At 38.8% G+C, this 23,110-nt stretch overlaps 1 protein-coding gene across 1 annotated transcript in view; it reads left to right on the top strand.

Annotated features, from left to right (window-relative positions):
• The window catches only part of LOC125485242 (ethanolamine kinase 1-like), a 365,364-nt gene that overhangs the window by 225,502 nt on the left and 116,752 nt on the right, over positions 1 to 23,110 (top strand). Inside the window, exon 4 of the mRNA XM_048607181.1 lies at positions 14,468 to 14,616. Within this exon, the coding sequence (XP_048463138.1) occupies positions 14,468 to 14,616 (149 nt within the window). The remainder of the gene's footprint in view (positions 1 to 14,467; positions 14,617 to 23,110) is intronic.

Below are 23,110 nucleotides of genomic sequence, written 5' to 3' on the forward strand. Positions count from 1 at the left end.
CCTGCTGTGTTCATCCAGCTCTACACCTTGTTATCTCAGATTTTCCAGCATCTGCAGTTCCTACTATCTCTGATACAATTTTGGCTATAATGTCCCTGTTTCTAAAAAAAAACACGTTTTAATTAAAGTTTGATATGTCCATAGGCGATGCGGGGATATGATCAGTGGCAACATAAAGAAACAGACAAGAAACAAAACTTTGGCAAATTTTTTTCAACTTTTGATCCCAGGAAGGAACTATATATCTGCAAAAGCTGAATTGCTGCTTTAAGATTTTCACTAAAATTTTCTCCCATGTCATTAAGTTGAAACTGATTAGTTCTGTGTTTAAATCTGAAAAAGAAATATTCTAGTTACAGCTGAAAACACTGAAAGTGCACACAGGTTATTGAGCATCTATGAAAAGCTGAAAAACACACTAACGTCTCAAAGGTTCTGAGGAACAAACATTTGTGGACCAACAGAAGAACACCATGCTCTTCTTTGAATTGGAATGATGAATGAACAGAGAGGAAAGGTTACAGTATAACACAGGACTTGAATTGCCTCCTGATCCCATAGAACTTTAATATCAAATATGACATCTCACTGGTATTTTGAGTTTTTTTACAGTGTGTGGTGGATACTTTGTTCCATTTATAGCAGTGCACAACTCTTTTATTCTTTTCACCTCTTGTAAGATGGAAGCAGAAGTTTCATTTCTATTGATGTTTATTTGTGTATCAAGGACAGCGTTGGATGTTTCCTGTCTAAATATTGATTTGCTATGGATCTGGTTGAATATTGTCTTCATTGCCATCAGTTAACAAATGGAGCTGTGCCAGTACTGCGATTACTGGGTTTTAAAGGAATTCATCCTAGACACATCAGATTTACTTCTTGGAATGAGAATTCTGGTATTGCTAAAAAAAGACACATTTTATCAAAAGGTTTCATGTTGCACTCATCAGACACCTGCAAAAATACCAATAATGAGTGCAAGATAAAAAGGCTTTAACCAAAAGTGCCTTTTTTGAACAATACTCAAGTTCTACATTACCAAATGACTAAAGTATCATTGCCTTAAATAATCGGTCTCCAGCAACTTATAATGGAACTGTTTCATTTTCCTGACCTCACAGACCAAGCACTTTAAAATGGATAAATGTGCCTGCTCCTGCTTTATTGTAGGTAACCTTAGGTATGTGGAGGAGAGCAGGCAATGAAGTAGAAAAATGGATTGCTTGTCTTGCCAAGATTAATCATCACTTTCTCTCTGTAGATCTCCTACACATACCTACATCGTATTCTTCTCTTCTCCTCTCTTCTAGTGGAGACTAGGGAGTGGAATAACTGGTAACAGATGTCATGCAGAATTTCTTGTTAATAAAGTAACCAATACTCCAGAAGGATATGCATTCTTCATTGTGTTGTTTTTGCTGCTCACATTACAAAGTAATATATAACTCTTAGCTCAATTTCAATACATAAACCTGCAATATATGAAACACCCAAGCTCTTTGGTTCTTTTTAAGAGAGGCTGTTTGTCTATCATTGCAGATCACTTAGTTTCCTCTTTAGTTATTTGAGAATAGGGCTTTTTTTTTAACCTGTTCTATCTATTTGAATACTTTATTGTTTCTGATGAATTGACATTCTGAATCAGCACAATGCTGTATTGAATCAGAGTGCTAATCAAGTGCATAATAGGAGGCAGATGTGAGATACTGTAACATCATTGTAGTATCACCATATTTCTCCAATCAGGCTCCTGCCCTGAAAGTACCGAATCGGCTCTTATTGAACTCACACATGACACATTTCTGTGGCAAGGAGTCATTCTCTTAATTCTTAACACACCATCCTCCCCCAACTCGTCACCGCCATCCCGTCGTTGGTTAGGATTTAACTCACCTGGTTCCATTCCTAATCATCTCATTGTAGCCAGAGATTCACCTGCAATTATTTCTCATCCATTCCCCACCCCCCTACACCTGGTGTTCCTCTTATTTCTCATCCTTACTTTATCCCTTAGCAACATCATGTGAAAACAGCACCACTTTCCAGATGTCTGCTGCAATAGCCATTGCTAACTCACCGCCATTTCTCTTGACCCTGCAACTCTCCCTAAATTGTCAGACTGCTTGGCATCTAGTAATTGATGAAGAAAAAGTTCTTTCAACTAAATATTGCAAAGACTAAAGTTATTGGCTTCTGTTCCCTTACCTAAGTCAATACCTCCAACCCAGCAAGGCTTTGAAGTATCAGTACTCCTCCAGTTTTGGCTTCTTCAGTATTCTCTACGTTAATCACTCCACCACTGATTAATGTGCCTGAAGTTGTCTAGACCCTAAGAACTGGAATTTTCTCTCAAAGTCTTACTGTCTCTTTATCTCTCTTCCTTGCTCAGAATTGACCCTTTAGGCCTAACATTCAGTTAACTACCCTAAGTATTGCAGTCCATGATAATTATTTTGGATCATGCTCTCATGAAGTGTCTTGGGACAATGCACTGTATAAAAAGAAATTGTTTTTGTTTATATGATTTGAGGTTATTAGCTGAAGGGACAACTGCAAAGCCCTTCTTTTTGGGATGTTGTCACATCGCTAATCAAAGATGTGAAGAGACATTCATTCTTTCAATGGTAATCAGTTAATTTAAAGTAAATGAGTTTCACTACTTTTAAAAAGATGATAGACCCGATTTCAGCTGCCAGTACTGAGGATTTCTGGGTGATACTTGGTATTAAGCTAAATAGTCCACCAGAAATTTGTGTTGAATTTGGAAAATGGTTTTGTGTGCGTGAGTATTTGAATTGTCCCATCTTGAGCCAAGGTAATAAGTGAGCATCAACATAAACAGCACAACCTTCAGAAAGAGGGATGTCTTTGGGGGATTCTCTAACTAAAGTTGGATAGGCAAGAACAGAGCCAGCTGAGAGCAACTCCACTTGGCAGGTCAATGGATGAAATGTGTTAGAGTTTGGTATAGGAGGACCATAGGAAAGCTGAGGGACTGAGGAAGGATAAATGCACCACAGTCAGATAGGAGATCATTTTTGATAAACTCAATTTCAGTGCTGAGGCATTGGCAGGAATCTGACTGGAGAAACTCAAAGCTGGAGACGAAGGAAAGGTAGGCAAAATTTGGAACTTTCAAGAATAAGTAGTTTTGGGTTTTGGATGCAATTGGGTCAAACTTTCAAAACACAAATGGAAATAATGGGTTGTAAGGGCATGGCAGAGATTAGAAAATACATGAAATAGAAACAAAAGTTGGTGAAAATACCTAACTGATCAGGTAAATTCTGGTGACAGGAAGACAGAGTTAGCAACTATAGTGTTAGAAAATGTGTATTTGACTGTAGGCAGAATCCCGTCTTTATTTTTGATGAGACAATCATTGTTATTCTTATAATCTTTATATTAATATTATAACAATTTTGTTTTAATGCCTAATTAATCAACTGTTGGCACTTAGGTTATTATTTAGTGAGACTTACACCTCATGAAACAATAAATTAATCCATAAAGTAAGGCTCAGAGATAAACCTTTTACTGTGTTCAATATGAACAATGGCACTTACCCCTAGCCTGTCTTGATTTCCAAACAAATTACTAGGTACAGGCATCAATCTGAGATCGGTAAAGCATACTTAAAAATTTTTCAGAAGCTTTTGGTGGGTGGTGGTTCCACACAAAATTAATTTATGTTCTCCATTTAATCACTACTTACATTCTACTGGGCATGGAATCAAAGTGGTAGTAGTTTGACAATAATTCCCAATGTTGCTCAAAGACTGTAAGCATGGCTAGCTTGGAAAATGAAAATGCTCCTCAGGAGCATTTCTGTGGCAGCAAAAAAAAAACCCATAGCTTCCATTTGACCTCTGACCTTGATTACTGGGGTGTGCTTCATACAGACACTAGATGCTAAAACTGCAAATGTTTTCCACTCCCAGCACCAATATCTCATATCTTGAGCACATAAACTCATCAAATAAGAAGAAAGAGAAAGGGCAGTTTTTGATGCTCAGAATCCAAGAGCTATTCTTTAACTCCCCTCCACCCAAATAGGCAATAAATTCCCAGATTGACATGTTTAATTAATTTAAAAAGCCTAGTCACTTGCTGTCCAGCTAACTACCTCGATTGCCATATCCTGCTGACTAGAAATCACAATTAGAGATATTACTTTTACTGTAAACTGAAATTAAGATAGCATTTTTATGATATGTTTGTTAGAATTAATTAAAGGAAAAGAAAATACATTGCTGCTTCCAGTCTCAAACTCCTCAAAGGAAATCCAGGCCTATGTTGCATATACCTTTAAGAGTGTTAATTAGGCTAGCCTGAATTTGCTGAAATCTTGTATACAGTGTATATTCTTTACTTTATGTTGTAGAAATTCCAGGAGGTTGTTGTATAATTTAGTCATCTCTCACTATATGCCACAGCAAAGCACTACTTAATGGGACTTCAGCTGATCGACAGATACCCTAACCAACTACTTTAAGCAGCTAATGATCACAGCTCCTTTCCTGGGACAGAAACAGAAGTTGCTGGAAAAGCTCAGCAAGGTCTGGCAGCATCTATGGAGAGAAATGTTTTGGGTTGAGTGAATGTTCCTCAGAATGGTTCCGAGGAAAGGTCACCCGACCCGAAACGTGAACTCAGATTTCTCTCCACAGATGCTGCCAGACCTTGCTGAGCTTTTCCAGCAACTTCTGTTTCTGTCTCTGATTTACAGCATCAGCAGTTCTTTCCGTTTTTATTGAGTACAGCTCTTTTCCTGCCTTAATTAATACTTAATCAGCAAGTGTGATAAGCATGAATCCAAACTGCAATGAAACAACACTAGAGATCTCAAGCAATTTGGGATATATCTTACCAGATGGGTCACCTCTTAAATCTGATTTATATATTTTTTTCCTTGACTACAGATCAGAAATCCAAAGTACTGTGGACATTTTCATGCTGTAGAGATCAATGCCAGGTCTGCTGCTTTTTGTCACTTATATAAATGATTTGTATGTGAATAAATGAGGTATGGTTAGTAAGTTTGCAGGTGACAGCAAAATAGATGGTTTAGTGGACAGTGAAGAAGCTTATCTCCAAATACAATGGGACCTTAATCAGATGGGCCAATGGGCCGAGGAATGGCAGATGAGTTTATGTGGATAAATGTGAGGTGTTGCATTTGGTAAGGCAACTAGGGCAGGACTTAATGCTAGGGCCCTGGGCAGTGTTGCTGAATAAAGTGACCTAGGGGTGCAGGTGTATAGTACCTGAAAGTGGAGTTGCAGGTAGACACAGTGGTGAAGAAGGCATTTAGCATGCTTGCCCTCATTGATCAGAACATCGGATTATAGGAGTTGGAATGTCATGTTGCGTCTGTACTGGACATTGGTGAGGCCACTTTCAGAATACTGTGTACAATTCTGGTCACCTTTCCGTAGGCAAGATGTTGTCAAACTTGAGAGATTGCAGAAGAGATTTACAAGGATGTTATCAGAACTGGAAGGTTTGAGCTATAAGGAGAGGCTGAATAGGCTAGGGCTTTTTTGCCTTGGAGCATTGGAGGCTGGGGGATGACCTTATAGAAGTTTATAAAACCATGAGAATCATGGACAGGGTGAATAGACAAGATCTTTTTCCCAGGGTAGGAGAGTCCAAAACTAGAGGACATAGGTTTAAGGAGAGAGGGGAAAGTTTTATAAAGGACCTGAGGGGTAACTTCTTAACACAAAGGGTGGTGAGTTTATGGAACGAACTGCCAGAGGAAATGGTGGAGGCAGGTACAATTACAACATTTAAAAGGCATCTGGAAGGATATATGAATAGGAAGGGTTTAGAGGGATATGGGCCAAATGCTGGCAAATGGGGTTAGGTCAGATTGGGATCACCGCTCAATGTGAATGAGTTGGAACAAAGGGTTTGTTTCTGTGCTGTATGACTCTGTGACTCTATTTGTTGTTCTGAAATGTGTTTTCTAAAATCCAGTTGACAGACAAAAATAATGGTGGATGTAAATTAAGTGTAGGTCTGGAGAGAGAGAGAGATACCCATGTAATGTCATACTTACCAATGCAAAATGAACTTGGAGCAACACCTCTTCAAAGAGGGGAGGAAGCAAGTCGAGACTGACTGGACTGTGATCTCCTGTGACTGCAAAGTTAACAAGGGACTCATGACCTCCCTGTTCAACAGCAATATATCTTTTGTGGATTATATCCCAAACTGCAACCACGTTTTATGCCTTTCCCTTTGAAGAAAATACCAGGACAGGGCTTAAAGAACTACTGCCTTTCATATAACATGAAATGTTCTTCTGTCTAACAGCCTAGGTTGAAGTATTAGTTTTGCTGTGAAGATTATAGTTAAGGAAGTATCCCCTTATCACCCCTGTATTGCAGGAAAGAAAGCACTCCCACACTGAGTGCTGGAAATAAGCTAGTTAGCAGCCAGATGACAGGACACATTATAACATAAAGACTCTGTCTCATTTTGAATATTGCAGTTGAGTCATAGTCTAGAAGCGTTAAAACTACAGAACCACAACCAATCTGTAAAGCTGAGTTTCATGAAACTATCTGTTCAATTACCAATGTCAACACTAACAGTAACCCACCTGTAACACCCCTAACAATCTGCATTCCATGAACAAATCAGAGACTAATCTGTATATCTACTTTTTTTAAACTTTTATCATTTCTGACTCACCTCTTATTTCTAATCTACATGTGTGTTGTATTTTAATTCTTCTCATGTTTAGTAACTAATAAACTCATTTTTTCTTAATTTACCTGGGAAAACTTGGCTCCAAGAGTCATAGAGTTATAGCATCATACAGTTATACAGCACAGAAACAGACCTATCCATCCAACTCGCCCATGAAGACCAAGTTTCCCAGGTTAAACTAGTCCCATTTGCCTGCGTTTGACCCATATCCCTCTAAGCCTTTTCTATTCATGTACCTGTCCAAATTTCCTTTATATTTTGTAACTGTACTGGCATCTACCACTTCCTCTGGTAGTTTATTCCATATACGTCCCACCCACTGTGTGGAAAACATTGCCCATTAGGTTTTTGTTAAATTTTTCCTCTCTCATCTTAAAACTATGCCACTAATTTTGAACTCCCCTATCCTAGGGAAAAGACCTTTGCTATGCCCCTCATGATTTTATAAACCTCTAGAAGGTCAACCCATCAACTTCCTACGATTCCGGGTAAAAAAGGTCCCAGCCTATCCAGTCTCTCCTTGTAATGCAAACACTCCAGTCTTTGCAAATCTTCTCTGTACCCTTTCCTATTTAATAATATCTTGCCTACCGCACGGTATTCCAAAAGTGGCCTCACTAATGTCCTGTACAGCCGCAACTTGACATGTCAAATATTACACTCAATGCTCAGACCAATGAAGGCAAGCATTCTAAACATCATCTCAACTACCCTGTTTACCTGTGACACCAGTTTCAAGAAACTATGCATCTGCACTCCTAGGTCTCTCTATTCGACAACACTGCCCAGGGCCCGACCATTAACTCTGTAAGTCTTGCCCTGGTTTGCCTTACCAAAATGCAACACCTCGCATTTATCTCAATTAAACTCTATCTTCCACTCTGCGGCCCATTGGCCCAGCTGATCATGATCACATTGTACTCTTGAATAACTTTCTTCACTGTCCACTATACCACCAAATTTGGTGTCATCTGCAAACTTACTAACAAAGCTTCTTCCTGTATTCTCATCCATTCATATAAATCACAGTTTTAATCATAAGTTCACTTGGGTTTGGGAGAAAAGCATCCACAAGGGAAGGAATCCATTTTCAAATTAACCTAGTTAGAGACAAAAAAAAAACTGTAGATGCTGGAATCCAAGGTAGACTAACAGGAGGCTGGAAGAACACAGCAAGCCAGGCAGCATCTGGAGGAGGAGGAGAAGTCAGCATTTCAGGTATTACCCTGAGGAAGGGTAATATGTCATAGAATGCGACCCACATTCATGGCATCATACCTGTATGATAGCCCTATTATTTTTTATTGAGGCCCTGGTAACTTGGATGAGCATCAGTCAGTAGCTGTGCTGCTCCTGATCTAATGTTTGTTCATTACGCTTTATTTACATTGAAAGTGCAGTAAGTATTGCTGTGAATTTGCCACTAGAGGACTGGGGGACATCCTGGTCTAACGTATGGCATTCTTTGCTAGTATTACCATTGCAATGAATTCTGAGCCAACATTTCAGTTGTAGATCCACAAACAATATATCAGTCAGCATTTTTAATATTTATTCATGCTTACCATTGCAAAGTCATGTGCCACTTGCTAATCATCATTATTAACTTGATGAACTTAAGAACACAGTAGAAGATAAACCTGTCTATTATGTACATGTTTGTCCTTTTGACACTTAATCAGATTTTGTGGAAAATATATGCTACTGGAATAGAACAACCATATCTGAGGCTGAAATCATCCAGAATTTATTTAGAAACTTCCAAAACGTTTTCTCAGTTCCTGCCTGAATCTTGAACATTGTGACTGAAATAGATATCCAACAGCTTTCATCAAAAAATAATCATTATCATCTCCCATGACTTCAATGAGTGACATTGGCTGGTTCTGGTGGCCTTAACATGTGAATTGTGTGAAGGTTGCCGTGCTGATGTGTAATATGTTTGTATGAAATTCCTTTGCTACTATTTTAGAGATATTGACTCATCCATTTCAAAATGGTTGAAGCTTGTGCTTAAAGTAGAACACAGAATTTTATTCAAACATGTCAAATTGTTTGTACGTGAGTTTCATTGGCAGCAACATTTGAAGATTAATATATAAAATCACAGACTGCGAATGCAGAGGCTCAAGGAAGATTTTTGGTACTTTTCTTTCTTTTTATGCAAGGATTAAAACACAGTTCAGAGAGGTGGCTTCTTATTTTCGCCAATTAAAATGAAAGTTTTGAATTCTTCTTAAAATTTTGTTTTTGGAGTGAAAGATTTCCTTTCATATCATGTATCAAATTTACAGTTTTGTTTCAAAGGATTGCGTGTATAATCTCTATAAAATTAGCAGAATGTGCAAGACATTTTTATCCTTCTAGTAATTTTGGTTGACATTATTCAGACATCTGTATATAATATGTTTTAAAATGTTTGTTCCAAATATAAATATTGAAAGCATTTAAAGGTTTAAATTGCTGTCTGATATTTTTGCTTAAAGGGGAAAGGCATAAAAAGTAATGAGGATATCTAGGCAAGGAACAATGCTTGACACAGCAGGGCCTATATTACTGTTTGTTTAAGGTACATGTATAATACCAGTAAAATCCTTTTACTCAGTTGCCATAGGGAAGAAAAGAAAATGTACACAAATATACAAGGACAGTAAATCATTGTAAAGCTGAAGGTAGTGAAACAAACATCCATATGGTGTATCCAGGTTAGTAGGTTGCCTCGTAAATAAGTTTAATGGAATTTAAATAGCATAATTTTTGGAAGATATATCCTTCTTTATTGTGTTAATTTGACATACCACATTATCTTGAATAGGAATTTCCCTATGATTATAAAGCTTCTGTGAGTGGGTGAAAGAGGGTAATTTCACATTTTTCATTCTTCTTCTTTGTATTCAATTATCTTCTTGCCACTGCTGGAAATGCACGCAATAGGTTTTATTTTCGGGGCTCACGTGGTAGGATAACCAGACAGGTCACCCATTCATGACAGTGACTGTCCCTGCCTTCATTTCGTTGATTTACATGGTAGTGAAAATTAGATGATCCCAAAATGAGAGGATCTTCACCTCCTTGCTATATAAGTGGCAAAGCCATAAATAGCCCACAGACAATTGTCCCACTTTGGTTCCGCTTTGGCCCCATAGGTAGAGGAAGTTGACTATCTAATAATGGAGGACTACAAAACCAAGCACATTATGCTTCTCACCCAACTGTGACTAGACATCATTAGATGGTGATATTACACAGAAACAAAAGCTGATTTTCTTTCTTAAATATTTTCCTTCACCCGCTAGACTTGAGGAATTTAAAATGATATAATTTTTGAAAAATATATCCTTTTTTGTGCTAATATGAGATATCACAATATCAAGTAGAAATTTCTCTATGATTATAAAGCTTCGGTGAGTGGGTGAAGAGGGGCAATTTTGCATTTTTCATTCTTTTCAGGATTCTGTTTTCTTCTCTCCACTGCTGGGGATGCGGGCAATAGGTTTTGTTTTCATGGCTCACATGGTAATGTAAGCTATAACTACTTCAGCACAGCCCAGAGACAAAAATTGGCACCTTCTTGGTTTGTATACCTTTAAGTTTTTCAGGACCATATGACCAATATTCACAAGTGTCAGATTTCTTGCTTAGTCAGTGATTTTCTGCGTATATGTGCAGATTGCTATTCCCTTTCTAATGCTTTAGCAGTTTTACCTAAAAAAAATCCTGAAATAAGTTGCACAAAATATATATTGGAAGCAAACAACCATGTAATTGGTTGCAAAATGTTTCCGTCATCCTAAAAGAACTACCTGTAAACGTCAATGTCATGATTTTCAGTTATTTTATTTCACCCCTCTGTTTTTTCGAAACCAACTTGATGTTACATGAGATTAACATGGATTTAAGAGGAAATATTACATTATGGAACAATTTTCAGAGGCAGCTTAACCCAATTGTTAACAAATATTGTTGAAATACATCACTGATCTATTGTGTTTGTCTCAGAACTCCAGCATCTGCACGTCATTACATTATTTTGTTTTAGAATGCTGGACATTAGCCTTATAGTTAAAAATATGTTTGCACATTACATAAAATGAAATCAATATTAAACTAAGGTGATGCATCCAGCTGGAACACTGCTTTAAGTTAAAGAATGACTGGAAGACATGGAGCTACACTTACAAATACAATAGGTATCAGGGAATACAAGTTTATACACAAAAGTCATGATTTTCTTGACAGGAACATGCAGTCCAAACAAAAATGTCTGACTTTTTTGAGAAATGTAGCATCCTTCTTTGAAAGAATAATCTATATTGCCCAAATGGCCAACCCTTGTCAGCAATTATCTGTTACTTTGATCATTTAACAAGCAACAGCTTGAGTTTCTGACTTTGGTACAATATGCTAGAGCAAGGAAAGGAATAGAACTCCAATGTGCTCATTAAAAAGAAAATAAATTTCCTTTGCACACCATAAATACTGATGTTGCAGTGATCGCATATTTTGAAGGAACTACTTCACCTACGATTTGTGAATTTGATGATCGTCAATTTGAAATATGTTTTTAATTTTATTTAACCCTTGACCCAGTGGTAGCATTCAACTCCAAGTTAAAAATGTGGGTTTGAGGCCAACTCTTGGACTTGAGTGCACAATGTAGACTGAAATTCCAGAGCAGAACTAAAGGAGAGCTTCAATCTTTGGTGCTGTCTAGTGATGGCTTAAACCACGCATTTGTCTGCATTCTCAGTTGATGAACGTATTAGGTCTCTGTTGCATAAGATAATGGACATGACAGGGTTAATTTATGAGTTAAGCAGAAGTTCTGTACACTCTGATATATGACACAGCCACAGGGTGGAGCATTGAGGCAGTTTGGGGTAGTAGTAGTTGGAGACAGTTATGTTTTTTATTTCTCATGTCATGTTGGTATGATATGACGTGTACATCAATAATAAGACATAATAAACCTTATCCTGTAATCTAAAGTCTTCGCTGAAGACCTATTTGTAGGTTATTCCTGAACTACAAACAACTTAAAAGCTCCTAGAGCAGAATAGGAAGAAGGATTACTTGCAGTTTTCTACCCGAGATACCCATGCCGTATCATCATTATTATAACATGGTAACATGGTGACTGTATAAAGTTCTGAAGAGATCAACAATGAAAAGAATCCATGGAAATCCAAAGAGAAAATAAGCACAGAATGCTGTATTGAGAACTGTGACTTAAGTGCAAATACTCTTAAGAAAGGCGCAACTAGTCTGTTAGCTTCTAGAATCATTTAAACAGCCAATTAGTTCAGTTTGGGAGAGCTGTAACAGCAGAGCTCCTGTTCTCCAAGGCTATCAAACAACAAAAACCAGGGGGAAAAAGACCACAGAGAAACCACTGTGAACTAAAGAAAGTCACACATAAGCAGTAAGAGAGTAGAGCCAAGTCACAAGTTGCAGAGAAGCGATGAAAGTCACATTCATATGTAAGTTGAGTCTCCAAGGGAAAGGGTAGAAAACCTATCTGTACAGCTCTGTCCTGGGCTAGGAAGCTGCAAAAGGGAAGGAAATAATACTTACCATGACACTGAATGTTGCTATGATCATGAACAACACAATAACAAGCTGGAGAGAAAATTTTAAAGATCGGACTACCATCTAAAGTTTTATTGAAACAAGTATCAGAAGCAGACTTATGAGTATTAGGTCAATAACAGAAGATTTAAGCTGACCAGGCAATTTAGAGGCAAAAAACACTAAAAGAGGAATATATGTAAAATATAAAAAAAATGCATAAGTCCCATTTTGTCAGAAGGAAAAGGCACATATCAGCCTGGGAAGAAAGGGAAACCACAAATTTCACTGAGATACAGGAAACATTTTCCACTGAAGAATTCTCAGAGTAACTGTCAGCAAAACTTAAAACAACAACCAAATGCTGGCTACTAAATTTAGATAATACCAGAGATCATTGGTGACTTTTTAATTGAACAGTACTGCCCGTATAACAATTTGTTACAAACAGTGATGATGCAGATCATCAAAAGAAATCTACTAGACCAAGCAAAAGTACACAAAACACAACAGAAGCCATTCGCAATTTCTGACCTCAAGAAACGTTCATCACATAGCCAATGCTATGGTAATAAGTGTGAAACTACTTATTTTATGAGCATGGTTGTCTTCCTTGAAGGGCATGCATGGAATCAAAAAGATTCTCAGATGAGGTAGTGCACCATCAATATCACTGATGCCAATCATTAGCCAAGTCCTCAGTGAAGGAGATTCATGAGATAAAGGATCCTCAAAGTAGAAATAAAAGAATGATTGAGTAAATTTAAGGAGGAGATAGACAGATTTTTCATTGGTAATGGGTTGAATGGTTATGGAGACTGGACAGGAAAGTAAGTTGAGGCTGAGACCATATCAGTCATGATCATATAAAATGGTGGAACAGACTCGGGAAGCTGAATTGCCTACTCCTGCTCCTAGGATGTTTTTATCCTAGAATAGGAAAAGAAACGGTGGTAGTTTTATCATCCCTTTAATAGTAATCCCAGCATGATTGGCAGAAGAACAAGGAGATTTTGGCCAACATTCATCATCTAATAAATGTCATTGAGAACAGATTATTTTGTCACATATGTCATTGCCATTTGTGAGATTTTACTATGTACAAAGTGGCTACCATTCTTTCCTACATTACAACAGTGGTTAAATGTCAAACATACTTAATTGCCTGGGAAGCATTTTGGAACATTCTGGGTTTGGGAGGAAATTCAATATTAATGAAAGTTTGTGTTTTGTTTGTTCTCTAGGTTGTAGCAGAACTAGAACTGAGCTCATCTTTCTTTCAATAAATATCTACACTAAATATTTGAAATAATGAAAATGATATGTATAAATGTGAATTTGGAAGTGCACGAAATGTTCTGAATTCATATTTTTAAATTAAAAAGATGATAACCCTTAATTAAAATTATTGTTGAAGACCTTTTAATTTATGAAAATGAAGCTCAGTCCACATCTGAAAAGTAAGAATTGGACAGTGCAGGGTGCTAGTGACTCTCTGGTGGCTAAGTAACACTGATTTTATTAGTGTTGTTGAGAACCAGGTTGTATTATATAAGTAGGCAATGAGAGATCCCATAACATGACAGGAAGTTTCAATGAATCAAGAACACATTTGCCAGTCTATTCATAGAAAATTAATGCAAATGTTTTAAATTATGTGGACCATTATACAGTGACCACTGTATTAAAGAGACAGTAACACTAATAGATACTTTTCACACAGAGACAATGCCACTAGCATATGTATGAATGAGAGAACATATAATGTTTTACAACGGAAAAGCAATTACAGTAACACGTAAAAATAGGCTCTACACCAAGAGAAATGAACGGAAATGACCATTGACTTACTGAAGTTGTTTCATTAGAATTCAATTGCTCCAATGCAGAACTATGATGCCTTGTAACCATATAGTTAAATCATCAAAAATTGACACAGAATTTGCGATATAGAATAAAAAAAATTGCCAGAAAAGTGTATTTGTATTTTTTCTGCTTGCTGATGAATGTCTGTTTTCAACATTTAATGTATTAAAAGTATGTTCTGATTAGAAAATGTAGGTTGACTCATATTTCCGAAATGTTTTATGCAGAGCTGCAAATCACACCAGCAACTGTCACTGTTGAAATCCATTTTGTTTTGCACTTGACTGTATGTATGTATATTGTTTATCCCCAGTTCCCTGGAAATGAATGACATGCCAACTTTTGACATTCTTGTCAGTGAAGTCGAAAAACTCAAAGAACACCTTTCCCAAGTTGAATCCCCAGTGGTCTTGTGCCATAATGATCTACTGTGTAAGAATATAATCTACATTGAAGCAAAAGGTAGGGGTAAAATTATTAAATGAAAATAATAATGCTTGTATTGATATAGTGCCTTAATATGTCAAACTGTCTCAAAGCACTATGTATAATGAATTATTTTTGACGAATGACTAATAAAGAAATGATTTTAAGCAAGAATTAATATGCCTTAAAGCTTAAGTTTAGCTAAATGACATTTGAAATATAAGCAAATGGGCATATGTTCTTTTTTAGAAGAAATGAAAGGTATTAGCCACAAATTGCAATTTTGGTACCGTGGGTGCCATTTAGTTCCACAGATCTGGTGTGGGTGGCAGCAGATGCCAAGTTGGATGAGTGTATATACGGCCACTGGGGGCACATGCCGGAGGTAGGCTACATTGGTATATCATGATGTTAATGGGGTAATGCTAATTTGACAGCTGTGCTTCAATCCTGGAATGAACTTCTCCAACTAACAACCCTGTCTTAACCCTGCACAGCTAAACATTTTCTCAGCAGCTGGAAGGAATTCCCATGCAGCATCTTTTCCCTTCCCCATCCCTTTCCGTGCTTTTAAGGGAGCAGCAACAATTTTCATGTAAGTTGCTGATTAGTCTACACAGGCTGTAGAAATGTTTGGTGGTTTGAACTGTTATTTAAAGTTGGTGACGTCTACAGGGAGTGGCACGGTGCACACTTTATATAGGCATCAAAGATTCTGCACAGACTGCCTGCTCCCAGACATGAGTGCAGCAGTTCGTATACTTCTCCAACAGTGTGAGAGTGAAAATGAGCAGAGGTTTCATAATGAAGGAGGAGTGGCCGGTGTCAGGAAACACTGTCAGTGGGAGTCTACATCACCAAGCATATTCAAGGAGCATTTTTCCTACTTAGTTTCGCAAAAAATATTCTCACTGAAATCTGCCATTTGTTTCAGCCACACCTGGAACCTCAGAGAATTGCTAATGGTCATGAAATTAGCCATAAATGCAACATTTTCCATTTTGCCAACCATTGTAGCATAAGGGTGAGCACTGAGGCTCCGTAGGCAGAAAGAGCTGAATAGATTTTTATTCCCTCTTGCTAGACAAATCAGACAGCTTGATGAGGATTAAAGGTTTCCATGTGATGCAGGGGGTCATTGATTGCATGTTCATTGTTCACGGACACCACAAAATGCACTGCAACTGACAAAGGCGTCATTTCCTTAAAGCCCAGTCAGTGTGTGATCATGTGCAATGTATCACATGTCAGTGCTGAGTATACTAGTGCCAATGATGATGTCTGTGTTCTATGGCATGTGCTCTGTGCCAGGTGCATTTGAACCAATATGAAAAATCAGAGGACACTACTGGGTGAAAAGGGCTATTTGCTGACCATCTGGATCATGCATAAATGGAAAATACATATAATTAGACCAAGCCAGCTCACAAAATGTGAGCCAGCAGGACATTGGGTAGATCAAACAATTCCCCCACTGTTTGAACAATTCTTGAGCTGCCCTGCAGTACTTGTCAGAACAATGGTAAGGCCTGTGGTAAGTTGCTGCACCCTGCATGATTTTATCCTCATGAAATCACTGCCCTTGTCACCAGGTATATGGTAAACTGTGAGGATAAGGCAAAAAAGAGAGTGGTTGGGATGAAGTACGAGGCAACCAATACAGCCCCTCTCTCACCAAACTAACTGTGATTGATTAATTTGCCTGCAAGTTCAATCCTCCACTCACCAACACTCCCTCGACTACTCACTTCTGTTAACTATTACAGCATCCTTTAGGTGACAATGCAAGGGGAGGCAATGGCCTAGTATTGTCGCTGGATTGTTAATCCAGAGACCCAGATAATGTTCTGGGGACCTCGGTTTGAATCCTGCCATGGCAGATGCTGGAATGTGAATTCAATAAATATCTGGAATTAAGAATCTAGTGATGACAATGAATCTGTTGTTGATTGTCAGGAAAGATCTATCTGGTTCACTAATGTCCTTTAGGGAAGGAAACTTCCATCCTTACCTGGTCTGGCCTACACGTGACTCCAGACCCACAGCAATGTGGTTGACTCTGAACTGCCTGCTGGGTAATTAGGGATGGACGATAAATGCCACCGTGCCAGTGATGCCTCTCATCCCGTGAATGAATAAGGAAAAAAAATGCAGCCACAATATAATAATTCCAAACCAAATTTATGAATCAAACCACTCACCCTTCCATGTAAAACTAATCACACTTCTCCATTCATTTTGTACTTTCCTTCTTTGTGCCTCTGTCTAATCTAATGATCATATGCTACATTAGTGGCTGCTGCATGACTGGTTGAAGGCAATTGACCTTCAGTAGGAAGACTGGAGATGGCCTTGTAGGATGACCAAAAACAGCTCAAGGACTAGAACACCCAGAATCTGACTACATCATTCCAGCATAGGTGGTTCAACCTGGGCTGCCTAATTGGTAGGCATAGAGAGCACTGGTTGAAGGACTTCATGAATGTTGTTATCCTGAGAGAGGACAGCAAGTTCATATTCCATGGAGCTTCCACCATCTCCTCCAAGGCATCAACTTAGCAATACTGGTAACATGTTCAATGATAGTGCTGAACTGTTACAAGTCTGTTTGAACACTGGTATCTACAGGTATGATTATATCACTCTGAGGCTCATGGCACTACTCTAGGCCTGCCTTTGTCTGAGTTTCACAGCAACGCTCAAATATTGGCAGCTTCTACAAGACTAAAGCAAAATACCGAGGATGCTGGAGATTGAAAAGGAAGCAGAAAGCATTGGAGAATTTCAGCAGGTCTGGCAACATCTTTGGAGAGTGAAATGTGGTTAATGTCTTGAGTCCAATAAGACTCTTGTTTGGAACTAAAGGACAGAGAAAAAGTGATGAGCATTATGCAGTTGAAAAGGTCAGGAAAAGCAAGGGGAACAGAAGGGAAGGACAGAGAAAAATTAGGATGAGAGACATCAGAGAGATTAGAGATCAAAGGCACCACAAGGCAAAGGGATTGGGCATGGTTGTAAAGAAGGGACAAAGCATAGATAAAGTCAATGCTGAGTCTAAAAGGTTACAAAGTGTTGAAGAGATAAAGGAAATCCTGTTTTTCTATTTTGCATTGGGCATATGTTAAACATTGGATTCAACAACTTCAGACCATGAGCTCTATATTCCATTTTGATCATCCCTCCCTTGATTTCATGGGATGGAACTTTCCCCTTCCTAAACCAGTATGGGCAATGTCTAGAAAGTTGAGAAAATACAGCCAGAATGAAGAAATTGGAATGTTAACTTTCAGAAGACATTTCTTGACTTTTCCCTTAAACTTTAAATGTGACTTCAGGATCTTACTATTGAGCAGTGATTTCCTAATTCTATGCAGTTGCATCTCGTCATTAGTCCAAATTACTTCATTTCTCTGCCACTTCTAATTCTCCTCTCCTTTCCAGAGAAACTAGATGATGCAAATTCCCAAATTGTAAATCAGAATGGAAACTTGGCAGTTGCAGCTCACTGATTGCTTGTCCCCGCCTTCATCCAGCTCAGTCTTCTCTACAATGTCACTCGCAGAGGGAAATATCAGTAAAAAGCCAGTCATTCTTGGAAATGACTGTAATGGTCATAGTGGACCTCCAGTTTGGAGTGCACAAGATGAGCCAGACACCCCCCTCATTCTCCAGTTTAACCCACTTTCGTGGAAGGCTGCATGCTTTGTGGACACCATCCTTCACCAACCTTTATATATGCACGTTGACATTGGCAAATCACTAGCCTTGCCCTACCATCAAGCCTGCTCTCAGTTCAGCTCTTCGACCACTTGCATCTTTCAGGATTTGACTTGAGAGCGCAGAGACAGCTAAGAATTGCATGCTCCTGTTATCTCACTTTATGAACAAGGATACATGCGTGTCTCATGCATTTAAAATGTGAAATTAACATACATTTTAGCTTCATTTATTCATGTTCATTTATGTTGTATTTACCTGGAAGTTTCCAGCCTCTGGGTTTGCATTGCTTTATAGCACATCGGTAGAGGCAGGTAGCTTGTCATGGTTCGGAGCACTGAACAGTCATGGTGTTGACTATGTTGCTCTCTGGTACTATACTACATTAGTGTTGTATTTACAACATGTACCAACAGCTTATACAGCAAACACACCGCATGTGCATCAAGTAAGTGGTTAAGTCTGGAAGTCAAGGGGGGCAGTCATAGAGTCATACAACATGGAAACTGACCCTTCGATCCAACTCACCCACACTGACCAGACACCCCAATCTGACCTACTCCCATTTGCCAGCATTTGGCCCATATCCCTTCCTATTCATACACCAATCCAAGTGTTTTTTAATTGCTGCAATTGTATCAGCCTCCATCACTTTCTCTGGCAGCACCCTGTGCATAAAATGTTACTCCTCAGGTCTTTTTTAAATCTTTCCCGTCTCACCTTAATCCTATGTCTTCTAGTTTTGAACTTGCCCATCCTAGGAAAAAAAACCTTAGCTATTCACTCTATCCATGCCCCTCATGATTTTATAAACCTCTATAATGTCTCTGACACGCCAGGTAAAAATGCTTCAGCCTATTCAGCTTCTCCCTTTAGCTCAAATCCCACTGCTATTCATCATTTATATAAATAATTTGGATGTGAATATAGGAGGTCTGGTTAATAAGTTTGCAGATGACACCAAAATAGGTGGTATAATGGACAGCGAAGAGGATTATGTCAGAGTAACATAGGACCTTGAGCAGATGGAATACTGCATCCAGTTCTGGTAGGCCTTCTATAGGAAGGAAGTTGTTAAACTTGAGAAGGTGCAGATTTACAGTCCTTAGTGGGTTAAGGGGAAATAGCAGTCTGTCAGGTTGCCACTACAGTGAGTTAAGAGACCTTGCCTGATTCCAGTCCAGGGATTGGTCCACAATTAGCCCAGCCAGTCAGGTGTAACCATTCTGGAGATTACATCATTCAGGTACTTTGAAGACATCAGCCCAGGGGCTTGGCCCTGCTCATTGAGACTGTCCTGTCAATTCAGTCTGTAGAAATGGACAAGGCCAGTCCATTAATATGAAAGAGTAGCCACTAGGGAAAGTGGGTAACTCAAGTCTAGGGATAGGGTAAATTGTGCTGGGTTAGTGAAAGAACAATTCGAATGAAAGGGAGGCATTCAAAACAGAAAGGCAGGATCTCAAAGTGCATAGGATAAACAGGGAGGTCCAGGAGTGAACAGGAGGAGGGCAGTTCACTATCCACCATATGAGGAGAGTGTATAGCTAACAAGGGCATGGAAATTCTGGAAAGAGTACTGACTGAGATGAAAGTATCTGAGATGGTGGTGGGTGCAGGTGAAAGCCTTGAATGGCCTTCTTTGGCAGTCAGCAGGATAAAGCTGAGCCGTCTTCTCCATCACCCTGTCCACCAGCGTCTCCAGGTACTTTCAGAGAAAGGAGTCACCAAGTGTCCCTTTTTGTGTCACGTTCTCTGTTATAAACGTTGGGCATCACAGTATGGATCCATTTCCGGGCTTGCAGCATCTGAAGTGGCAAGCAGCTGGACTTTAAATATGGCACAAGAGAATTGCCAGGCACTTCAACTTTTCCTGTCATGTGATCCCATGAAATCGGACCCACAAAGCCATGATGTGAAAAGTGGACGGTTTGCACGGGGAAAATTGCTCTGAGCCATGACAAACCGGGTACTATGAATCTCACTCGATAAAACACTCCAACTCAGAATGGTATTTCTTGGCCTATATTGTGCTTTGAACATTTGTGATGAACATTTTTATATGACACAAAACTTTAAAACTGACCACAACCAAGACAGCACCTTAATACTAATAAATAAATATTCTTGAGCAACTTGAGCCCAACTTTACAACACTCCCTTCCACCACACCAAGCTTAATGCCATACTGGAGACTCTAACCTGTACAGTAAGCTATGAACTTTGTCTGCATATCATCATTTCTTCAAGGAATCTATCCTGAAGTGATCTGATTAGTTGGTAGCATTGCCTGTGTGTTCCCAGCTTTTGTTTGGACATTATATTTTATATGAACAGACAGCATTGTAACAAGGAATATTGTTTGTACGTTGACTGGAAAGATAGGTTGCTCATGTATTTAAATTCACATCATAAACGACCATTGAGGGATTATGTTTCACTCTCTGTTTCATGACCCATATATTACTTACCGCCCTGTGAATCATGCATGTCAGTTTCTATATATTTCAGTGCATTAGCTATAAGGAAGCTGCTGAAATAAACTGGCTTGTAAAGACTGTTGGCAATATCTTCGGATTGACTGCAGCTCTTGGAAATGTATTTTCCCTATTCTACTCAGAACAACTTTGCCTACGTCCTGAGCGACTATTGTATTTAAAAGAAATTAGTATTTGAGAGATGCACAAAGCTCTCTCACTTTCGCATGATCCATTCTGGAAGAAGAGGAGAAACAAAGGTTTGTGAAAGTTTGTGATGAGCATTACTGATGCAGCTAGATTTATCAACTGAGGCGTACTTTTCAACACCTCTGTCTGAAAAGGCTGTGTTCCAAGAACAGCCCTGCTCATTGCTGTAGCCAGATCTCTGACCAAGATCCACAACACATACAGCTCTGACTAGCAAAGGACAAGACTGTTTGTCTCAACCTTAGCATGACAGCTTTAAGTCAATGAACAAGGGGGTCTTTTGCTGCATACATTCATTTATAATTCACAAATATGCACTTTGCCCATGCATATCTGGTTATGTATTTTGGCAGTAGTCCCAGGTTGATTATTGAGAGGGTGTTGTATGATTAGATTGCTTGATTTTATATTTTGAATTGTCCATCTATTAAATATCTTGCCCTTTCATCAACCCTTCTACAGTCTAAATGAAGTCCTTGCTCCTGTCATTTACAAATCTTGAGACAGGCAAGACAGCCAAGTCTCTAGACATCTTCACATCAAATATTCCCATGTTTTATTATATCTATTTATAAGAATAATTTTTTTTTAAAAATTTCAATCTATTGTAACCTTTCAGCAATGTCCCTTCCCTGTTCTGGTATGTAGGAGCATAGGAAATAGGAGCAGGATAAAATAATTAAGCCCATTGAGTCTGCTGCACCATTTAACTAAATCAGGACTGATCTTTTACCTCCACACCATTTTCCTGCATTATCCTCATTAACCCTCATATACTTACATCAAGCGATTTATCAATCTCTGTCTTGTATATATTCTTACTGAGGCCCCCACTGCCCTCCACAGTTTAGAATTACAAGGATACAGCACCCCCAAGTGAAGAAATTCCACTTCATTTGCCTACCTCTTATTCTAAGACTATGTCACCTAGTTCTAGACCCCTCCAGCCTGAGAAAACATCCTCTCTGCATCCTTCCTCTCACAACCTTTAAGATTTATGTAAGTTTCAGTGAGTTCACATGTCTTCCTTCTAAAATCTTGCAGAATAGACTTGGTCTTCATAATCTCAGGAAAGACAATGGTGTAGTGTATTGTTGCTGGACCAGTCGTCAAGAGTCCCAGGTTCAAATTGTGCCACGGCAGATGGTGGAATTAGAATGTTAAATAAAATCTGGGATTAACAGTCTAGTGATGACATGAAACCATTGTTGATTTTCATAACAAAACATCTTGTTCACTTGTGTACTTTAGGGAATGAAAACTGCTGGCCTAAATTTGATTCCAGACCAATAGCAATGTGGTTACTCTTAACTCTCCTTTGAAATGGCCTACCGTTGTAGCAGACTGCTAGAAAGTCACAAAAAAAGAGTGAAACTAGGCAGACCTCCTGACATTGAGGTAGGCATTGTAAACAGCAATTATAGCAATGATAATTCAGCCTTGTTGTGACACTGCAACTTCCTCCCTACTGACATCTAAGGACAAGTGCCAAAATTGGGAGAGCTGTCTCATGGACTAGTTAAGCAACAGCCTGTTATAGTCAAACTCATGGATTCACACCTTATTACATCTTTGGTCCAAACTGAGATAAAAGGGCTGACCTCTAGATGGAATGTGAGAGTGACTACCCTGGATATCAAAGGCCACATTTGATCGAGGTTGGCATTAAAGGAACTTTAGCAAAACTGGAGCCAATGGGAATCAAGAGATAACTCTCCACTAGCGGGAGTCATACTCCGCACAAAGGAAGCTGGTTGTATTGTTGGAAGTCAGTCATCTTAGCTCCAGAACAAAGAGTTCCTCAGGGAAGTGACCCAGATTCAACAATCTTCAGCTACTTCAGCAATGACTTTCTCTCCATCATAAGGTTAGAAGTGGAGATGTTCGCTGTAGACTGCGCAATGTTCAGCACCATTTGTTGACTCCTCAGATACTGAAGAAATCCATGCTCCAAAGCAACAAGACCTGTATACTAAATAAAAACCAAAAGAACTGCGGATGCTGTAAATCAGGAACAAAAACAAAGTTGCTGGAAAAGCTCAGCAGGTCTGGCAGCATCTGTGGAGGAGAAAACAGAGTTAACGTTTCGGGTCCGGTGACCCTTCCTCAGAACTGTTCTGAGGAAG

The sequence above is a fragment of the Rhincodon typus genome, chromosome 17, assembly GCF_021869965.1.
Source record: "Rhincodon typus isolate 14 chromosome 17, sRhiTyp1.1, whole genome shotgun sequence".
Taxonomy (NCBI): Eukaryota; Metazoa; Chordata; class Chondrichthyes; order Orectolobiformes; family Rhincodontidae; genus Rhincodon; species Rhincodon typus.